General features: G+C 41.1%; 1 protein-coding gene across 1 annotated transcript; it reads left to right on the plus strand.

Moving 5' to 3' along the window:
* Positions 1-506: 506 nt before the first annotated feature.
* LOC140946012 (phenazine biosynthesis-like domain-containing protein) lies at positions 507-9,415 on the plus strand. The gene is made up of 10 exons (XM_073395077.1): positions 507-624; positions 2,048-2,147; positions 2,686-2,784; positions 3,270-3,332; positions 4,471-4,529; positions 5,848-5,881; positions 6,756-6,840; positions 7,162-7,355; positions 8,123-8,185; positions 8,951-9,415. Exons 1-10 carry the CDS (start codon positions 523-525, stop codon positions 9,061-9,063), a joined length of 912 nt encoding a protein of 303 aa, XP_073251178.1. The 5' UTR covers positions 507-522; the 3' UTR covers positions 9,064-9,415.
* Positions 9,416-9,470: the final 55 nt, after the last annotated feature.

The following is a 9,470-nucleotide window of genomic DNA, read 5'->3' on the forward strand; positions in this document are numbered from 1 at the left end:
AATTTGAAGCACTTACCTGGACCATAGTTTTGAGGGTTTTTGCGGGCCGGTACAACGTTCATTCCATTGGTCAGCAAGGTAAAGAAATAGACTGATGCCATTGAATGAACGTTTTGCTCAGTCAAGTCCAAAATAGCGACTGAGCATGACAAGGAGCCGAGGTATAGGTACCCCCGAGTGCGATCACGCGTCCTTCTTCCCTTGCTCGGCCCCCTTGCTCTTAGTATGGCGTTCGCCGACATTTTTTCTCCAGAAAAAAAACAAAAACACAACGCCTGTTCGCAATTTACGTTCTTGCCTCTTGAGGTAACAAAACCACGTGACAAAGACATCTGACGGGCTTCATAACCATTACATTTGTTTATTACCCATGTGCAGAGAAAATTCATCCAGTATCTCCCAGCCCGTTTTTGCACCCGCCGAGAAAGCTGTTCCAAATGAGCGCCGGAGCGCCTGTTAGTCTCGGTACACTTTTTCGCCCGCTCGCGCACTGGTAACGAAAGGGTAAAGATCAAAAACAAGATGGCGGACGAAAAAAGAGTTCTTCCATTATTTGTTATCGATGCTTTTACAAGTAAGCCTTTCAGTGGAAATCCAGCTGCGGTTTGTCTTGTAGGATCAAAGGTGAGTTTTAGTCTTTTGAGTTAGAGAATGTGAGGGAGGCTGGAGCGCGGCTAAATCTTGTCTCAGGTTTGGCAGGCGGTAACAGTTGCTTCGCGTATTTAGATAAAGAACCTTCAGTCTTGTTAAGTTGACGCTGATGTTTGCGATAATTTGAACGGTCTGAATTCTAACGGTTGGCTTTCTAGTAAGAAACAGAAACGAATTAAACAGAGTGTCTTTTACTGCTCATATACAGGGGCGGATTCAGGATTTTTTTTAGGAGGGGGTGCACTCGTCTCTTGCTCTACTTCAACACCAATAAACCACATACTTTTTTTCTTTTTTGCAGAATACCAGTTGTATTAGAAAACTGCAGGTCATCTCAGCGGGGGTTGCGCACCCCCTGCACCCTCCCCCTAGATCCGCCCCTGATATAAATTAATTTATATACGCTCGTCAATAGAAAGCTCTGCACCCCTATACCCACGGACAAAGGGGGGCATGGTGGGGAGCATTAGATCAGGGTTGCCTTCTAAATGAAGCGAATTCCGTGCTATTTGGGTCTATTTCTTGCATCCAGACCTCATTTTTGTCCCTGCCCGGGTTTTTTTTAAAAGAGTCTGAAAGGAGTTGTGGTGGTAGTTGGGGAAGGGGGAGTAGGTGAATGGGGGCGCAAATGCTTATAATTAGGAAATTTAAACTAAACCTCTATTGGGAATCTGGGCATGTCATGCTTTGTTTGAACCCTAAAAGATTAAAGGATACCATTTTGAATCAGTTTGGCAAAATGCCTCACTATAGACCTTTTCACAGTTTTTTCAACTTTTTATATGGAAAAGTTCGCAAAAAATCCGTCAACACCACTGAAAAGAGCGCCTTAAAATTAGTAAAGTTGCCAAATTTGAAAGTGATACATCTTAAGTGAGCCAAGATATAGCTCCGCAAGTTTGTGCCCACCACCATACAAACATCTGTGAAATTTTATATAACGCTCTTTTCAGTGGTGTTGACAGATTTTCCCAAACTTTTCTATGTCAAAAGTTGAAAAAAAAACCTGAAAAAGGCTATTGACCTAGGATGCGGTTGTTCAAACGCTGGATGCTGTTATCCACCAGATAAATCACTATCCAACAGCTAAGTATTATGGAAACCAATATTACTATATCCACTGGATAGAAATTTGTTAGATAGCTCTATCCACCTTTTGAACAAACTGGGACCTGCACTACCCAAGTGCTGGGATTGACGATGCATTGGTTTCCACTGACAGTGGCAAAAAGACATTAACACTATGACTACAAGTCCAAAAAACTATACAGTGCAAAGATAATGTGTAGGCATTATCCAAGAACAGTTATATTTTCTGAATGAAGAGCAAGATTTTATTTGGTCTTTTAGTCGTAACACTTCAATAAAACTTTGATTTATCCCTTTCCTGTCATAGCACCTAAGTGATCAAATGTTACAAAAGATTGCACAGGAAATGAACTTGTCAGATACTGGCTTCATTCTGGAGAAAAACAGTCAAGATACTTACAGTCAAAGTAAGCCAACTAGAAATACCATTCAATTGTTAATTGGTATTAAAATTGGATGGCTGAGAGTCAACAACTGGTTTTCATCCAACATCATTTTCTGCAAAAAAATTATTTAGCCAACAACCAGGAGCAAGGTTCAAGAGCAGAGTGTTTAAGACTCAAATATTATCAACCCACATGTACGCCTGGCTGACTCCTACTGTGTACCCTGCAGTTTTAAAATGCCTGTTATTCAAGCTGATCCAAAACTTTTGTTGGTGCCCTTACAGGATTCTTATTCTTTTGGGAAATCATCATGTTTTATACAAGAAATCAAATCCAGATCATCTTGATTGTCTCAACAGTTTTGGGAATGATCGTGTTGCTCAGGATGATCAAAACATAGTGTTATTGCAGTACAGAACCATGCCTTTAAAAAAAAGTTCCTCAGGTTTAAGGACCATGGAGCTTGTGCATTACTTTTGACCATGATGGGTGCTTCTGATATAGTTGCCTTGCAAGGCAGATGTGTCTGGGGGCTGAATATGGTACAATGTTTTGATAGGTACTTGTTTTGGTCTGCGATGGTTCACTCCAACATGTGAAGTTCCACTGTGTGGACATGCAACACTGGCATCAGCTGCAGTTTTGTTCAACTGCTTAGGTGAGTGAATATATACTGTACATCTGCCAGTTCTTCCCTTCCAAATTATTTTTTTCTTGAGACATGAGGCTTTGAAAACAATCTTCTTTTGGAATCAGTTGAAATAGCTCATAGAAATGGCTTTATATAATCACAAGCCAAAACTAAAAGTCTATTGTAAAACTATTTTAGTTTTGGCTCGTAGGGGACTGATTGTCTTGTGCCATACTGCACAAATTTGTTGTTTCTTTGTCTGAAGGCAGTTAAATGCCATGAAATCAGAGTATCATTAGTTGTGATATGTCTAGCTGTCTCCAGGTTTTTACTGAAAAATGTAAGGTTCTGGTCTCAGTTCCAAGGTTTCTTTAGGTGCTTAGGAAGTGATGTTGTAAGGTCTAAATAGAGCACCATGCTGCCAGCATCAATTTTTGTATTGGAAAATTTTTATTTCAGAACATGAGGCCAAATAAATGTTGTTTAATTTAACATATTTTGGTTTCCTTCAGGTAATCCCAACAAAGAAGTAACCTTTGAAACATTGAGTGGAAATTTAAAAGCTAGAAAAGAAGGTACAGTATGTCTTTCGTTAGGTAAAATTAATTTATTTCCCATGGCTCTGCCCTGCAGTCCGACCCCTTACCCTTTCACATACCATTTTTGACAGGAAAAGTACCCGTTTTGAATACCTTTTATTGACAAAATGGTATCTTTTTCACATACCTAGTTAAGAACCATGCATGTCTTTTAAATAAATAATTAATAATGATTTGGAGGTAGCACATCCACAAAGTGGTTCTTCGTCTACCTGATTCCCAGTCGAATTGGAATTTGGAAATGTTGGTTTTTGAGGAGAGGGGAAAACGGGAGTACCCGGAGAAAAACCTCCCGGAGCAAAGGAGAGAACCAACAACAAACTCAACCCACATATGGCTTCGACGCCGGGATTTGAGCCCGGGCCACAGTGGTGGGAGGCAAGCGCTCTCACCACTGGGCCATCCCTTGTTCCCTGTTACTGCTGTAACTGCACTGTCTTTCAAGTATGAATAAATCACAAAGCCAGAACATTTTCTTGACTTTGTCACAACCATAGAAGGCATCTGTTAGACGTTTTGAGCCTTTTTACGGACTGAAATGACAGATTTCCCTACCTGTTGATAAACTTTTAAGTTGTGAAGAGCCTCCTGTATAGGATATTATAGGGAGTATTCGCCTGGTATATGTTAGCCCATCATAAATCACTGCCTTTCAAAATAATTATATGCAGCTGCTGGTAAATGTTGTTGTATATGTGGCGCTTAATTTTATTCATGTTATCTCTCTTTGGTCTTGGGCGTGGTAAAGTATTATAATGACATTTTAACCAAGGATAAGATTGAAACACAGTTTAAATATATTATGGTAAAGAAGCTTGCAATTTGCTCAGTGGTGAATGACACTGACTATACTAAGGGCGCTTTTTAAGAGTCAGAACTGGCTGGCCAGACCTTGGCCGGACCAGTCATTTTGACCTGAATGAAGTACCCTTTTTCCAAAGGGTTTTTGCTGAAAATCCATCTTCTTCATAGATAGTGTTCAGGACCTGACTGATCTAGCTGGATAGTTTTGATTTAAAGTGAAATTCTCATTATGACAGGAATGACCTGGCTGGTCAGTTCTGACAAATGGAAAGCACCTTAAGATTCTATTATTTTTGTATATTTGTACTAGGTTCGTCAATATGCTTAGATTTTCCACTCAACCCTTGTGAACCATGGCCACTGTCTGGGGTAAGATGATGTTATGTGGAAGTTAAATAATAATTCTTTCCCTCAAAGAGCTTTTTTTAACAATAAGGGGTCTCATAGTTAGGGACAGCTCCTCTTCCTCCTATAGGCTAACTACTGTTGTGGAAGAACATTATTTTGTTCCAAGATAATATAATCTATTTTGCACGTAATGCGTACCTATTTATGCCTACAATTTATTTACCGCACGAAAGTGAGGCTCTGGCCTTCTTCTCTGATGTCCATTTGCAGATTACGTTCTCTACAAAAGACATACTTGAGCTGTAGATAAATGGGTTCAGGCAATTTAGATGTTTTGACAAAAATGGCTCTTTTGGTAACACACCTCAATCGCTCATTACTGCCCGCGTGATACCACGTCCCTTTCACCACTTGTCACCTCGTCAGTTTTTTAACAATCACAGGCAACTTTGACTCCTAGGAGATCTCTCAAACTATTCCCAGAGACAATTCAGTCAAACAGCCCGGACAAAAACGTAAAAAATCCTGAAACGCTAACCGAAAATTCTAATGAAAATCTTGTCTCGCCACTCTCCTATACTTCATTCAAAATAATTTCACGATTCACCGGGTTTTCCCGCCAAAACGAAGGCTCGGAATGTCCAGCAAAAGAGAGAAAGGAAACGGGGAAAGAAAAGTTAAAGAAGAGAGATGGAGAGAGAATGGGAAAGGTTAACTCGAGGGGGGAAGCCGAAAGTTCTGATGAAAATTTGCCTTCCGTGATTATCTGTCGTGATGAACTTCGGAAGCTGTAACTTAGGAGTTAGGCACAATATTTGTCGACGTTTCAGCTTGGACTGAGTTATTAGAGAGTTTAAGCTTCACGTATACGGCAAACGGCAAACGTCAGATTGAAGTTGAGAATTTCTCAAAATAGAAAATGAGCAGATAAAAACGGCTCAAAAAATTCTTATCGATAAGAAATTGAGTGGAACTACATATTTTTGTGTAGAAATAAAGAACAGTAAACGACAAGTATGGGGGAACTTGGTCACGTGGTACAAATTCGCGTTTGCCGTTTGACGTAAACGTCATGCTTAAATGTAACCTCTCTGTTTGTGAATAATTACTCGAACGATGTACTATAGTCTGCTCACACCAAGTAGAAGGTTCTTTACCACATATACTGCTCCATCTTCATAATTCCAGCATAGTTACAATAACTTGAAAACACAATAAATGCACTGAAATATGGAGAATTTTCACGATAATTTCCCTTTAACTTATGGAAGATATGTTAGACATGAAAGTGTTAGAATTGATGTCTTACTCCATGATATATGTTTCATATTTTTGTTAGGAAGATCCATCAATTACAAAACTTATTAGAGCAGGTGTGTTTTAAGCCATCAATGCCTTCTCTTTTTTGTTTTAGAGTTTCCTGGATTTTATTTTTAAGTGTCCCAAAAGCTATTTTTCTCTCAACAAGAAAGCTGCTGTTGTCTTAAGCTGTCAAATGCGCAAAATGTGTTAGTGGAAAAGACCCTATACACGGTTTTTTCAACTTGTTTTTAAACTGGAACCAGTTACCGAAAATCTGTCAACACGGCTGGAAAGAACGCCTTGACGTCACTAACATTACTGTGTTTCAAAGTGGTTTGTTCCTAGTGGAAGCTAACGACGATATAGCTTCGCAAACTGGCGGAATTTTTACAGAGGTGGGGGTACATACAAATCGCGACTTTGTGGAGATCGTGGAAGGGTGTATTGAGGAAATCCTTAAGTTTGACCATTTATGTAAAAGTTACTGAGTAGTACTTTCCCGTGGTACTGTTTATTATGCTGTACAAGGTGGTTTTAAGTTTTAAGTTTGTGGACGAATTCCTAAAGTGTGACCTTTCAAATGAAAGCTACTGAGCAGTACTTTCCCGTGGTCCTGTTTATTATGTTGTACAAGGTGGTTTTAACTTTTAAGTCTGTGGACGAATTCCTGAAGTGTCACCTTTCAAATGAAAGCTACTGATCAGTACTTTCCGGTGGTACTGTTTATTATGCTCTACAAGGTGGTTTAAACTTTTAAGTCTGTGGGTGCAATTCTATCGTGTGTCGTTGTTGTCCTCTACTCCTGTTTCATTTTACGCTGTTGAGATGAAATCCTTCGCCAAATTCGATATTGCGCGAATATTAAATTCTCTGCAAGCTGGGCCGCCGCATCTCGACTTGTTCACATGGCTAAGTAATTTCCTACCTTTCGTTATCTCATTTTAGTCGTGGGAGACCTCGCAGTAAAGGAATTGGAATACAATAAAACGACCAACAACCTTTTGCTGTGTCTGCAACCTTCTTTCACAAGGTTAGATTGACTTTATTCAGCAAGGACTGTGGGAAAGAGACTGTCTGTCAAGCACTCCAGTTAGAGAGATAAATGCGATACGAAGTGCAGCCGGAACGTTTGTGAAAGCGTTTTGCGAATGAGCAGGAATGATGGGGGATTCCCGGGCCCAGCTATTTGAAAGGTGGATAACGCTATCAACTATATAAATCTTACTGCAGTGGATAACGCAATTTGTTATCCCCAACATTTATCCGGTGGATACCGCTTTCCAACGTTTGAACAACCGGGGCCTGGACTCTAACGTGAACAGTACTTGTAAGTTTTCATGTTTTTCTACAGGAAGGATTTGGAAGGTTTTTGCCCAGACTTCCAAGCAATGACGTCAGCCCACTCGGCGGGGATTGTCCGCGGGGTAATTGTAACACTTCAGGGGACTGAGTCAAATGGCTGTGTGGACACAACTGGAGCAGTCTACGACTTCATTTCACGATATTTCGCTCCATGGCGTGGTGTCCCTGAGGATCCAGTTACAGGTGAGTGAAGGGTCAAATGGCCGTCTTGCCACAGGTATCCCACTTGGCTTACGCCAGTGCCAGGAGCTTTTACTTAATAAGGGTTAGACTGGAGAGAAGACGGGAGACAATGCCGTGAATAATGACGTCACTGTCATACTAAGGATGTTAGTAAGTATCGAGCTCGAATTGGATCGATTCGAGAACGGGTATCGGCCTACCGCTATTGATTAGTTTTACGAAAAAATAATTCAGTGTAGACTAAATGTGAATTTACATGTGAGGAATTTCTAAGGTAGATGAGAGGCGTTCAGGAAAATTCTACGATGCGTCGTGTTTCACCTGCTTACAATTTGACAGCATTCTCGACTCCAGATCCTTTGAATACTTCAGCCGACGCGCTGAATCGAAAAGGTATTGTAATTGTAAAATTTTAGTAATTTGTTTACCCACCGTCCACGGAGCACTTAAGAGTTCTTAAGAAGTCGTTGAAACGTGTCCGTGCGTTCCAGATCGAATTGGAATTTGAAAGTGTTGGTTTTTAAGGAGAGGGGGCAACCGGAGTACAAGGAGAAAAAACCTCTCGGAGCAAAGGAGAGAAGCAACAACAGACTGGTTCGACGCCGAGATTCGAACCCAGGCCACATTAGTGGGAGGCGATTGGTCTCACCACTGCGCTCTCCTTTCTCCCCAAATGGAATCGAGAATGCTGTAGTGTGGAGACGTGCTCACTCCATTCCTCTTGATCCTACAGATGCTTTTTCTTTAAATCCGCATGTTTTATTTAGGGTCAGCGCACACAGTTCTTGCTAGTTACTGGTCAACAAGATTAAAGAAAACTGATCTTTATGGTGAGTATTTACGAGTACAGATTACTAGAAGTCCGTTGCACTGCATTCGGGACGATTCTTAGTTCAAGTAGAATGACGAGCTAAAGTGATCTAGGCTGCGTAGAATGTTACTGGCGATGTGTCATCGTTGCGCGCTTTGTCGCAGTGTGACGACCTGCGGTTTGAGGAGAGAGGTGGCTCCTCTTCCCTCCGCAGAGGCCTCTTTGTTTCGTAGCGAGGGTAGGGAGGGTAGGGAGAAGGACAAAAGAAAGCCCGCAGTGGCAGATGCAATTGGCAATCTGCTTTTGTTTTTAGACTGAGCAAACACTGGAATTACTTGTCCCGTGTCCTCCCTACAGGGGTATTTGCCTTAAAGGGTTGGGAAGGGTTTCCGCCATATTGGTGTAAATGGCTATACAGCACGTCCGCCTCATATAAGTGGTGCTTACGGAAAATGACGGCGGAAAGAAGAGGACGGCAAAACGTTGTGTGTGACAAACATGACAGGGCTATTACCTGCGTGTTTTGTCGTGATCTTTACTTATTATTGTGTTCTCGTCCTGTTTAAAGGAGACTGAAGTTTGGCAGAAAACTTTCAAATATTATTGTCGCGCTTTACTTTCTAGTTTTGCCGTCTTCTTTCCCTTGCCGTCCTTTTGCCTAAGTTCAATAATGTGGTTCAAAGTTGGCGTTACAGATTTCGGCCGCCGATTGTTTCCGTCACTTTTGGTATATTTCTAACGCTCATAAAATAGTTTAATAGCCTCGTTTATTTTATTGTCACAGCTCGTCAGTGCTCTTCACGTGGTGGGGAGCTAACTATTCACGTGCGGGAAGACAACAGAGTTGATATTACAGGACAAGTAGTGCTAGTTTTACAAGGAAGTCTTTACTTGTGACAATAGCTAGTCGAGCTGTGTTGCGTGACAAATATTACGTTACTGGTATTTTCCCCAGTGCTGTTCATCTACAAACTATGAAAGTTTTTTGGCAAACAGGAACCACGTACAGAGACCTCAGCTTTGGAATTTTAAAGTATTTTCTGCATCTAATCATGAAGTAAATGGTCAAGAATGGCGCATCATTGGAGCAAATGCGCTATGCATCGAAATCTCAAAAACAGTTAGAGCGGTTTTCATTTGAGTGTCGAAAAGTAATTGGTTTTGCACTTTCTACACGATGCGATTGGCTTAAAAGATTCGCGCCACCTTTTCATCCAATCAGAAGTGAAACCAAAGCCAATTGTGACGCGCTCGCATGCATTTTCCCGCGCTTTGCGTCAGCCACATGTAATTACTTCGAGTTT

This window comes from Porites lutea, chromosome 8 (genome assembly GCF_958299795.1).
Source record: "Porites lutea chromosome 8, jaPorLute2.1, whole genome shotgun sequence".
NCBI classification, from domain to species: Eukaryota; Metazoa; Cnidaria; class Anthozoa; order Scleractinia; family Poritidae; genus Porites; species Porites lutea.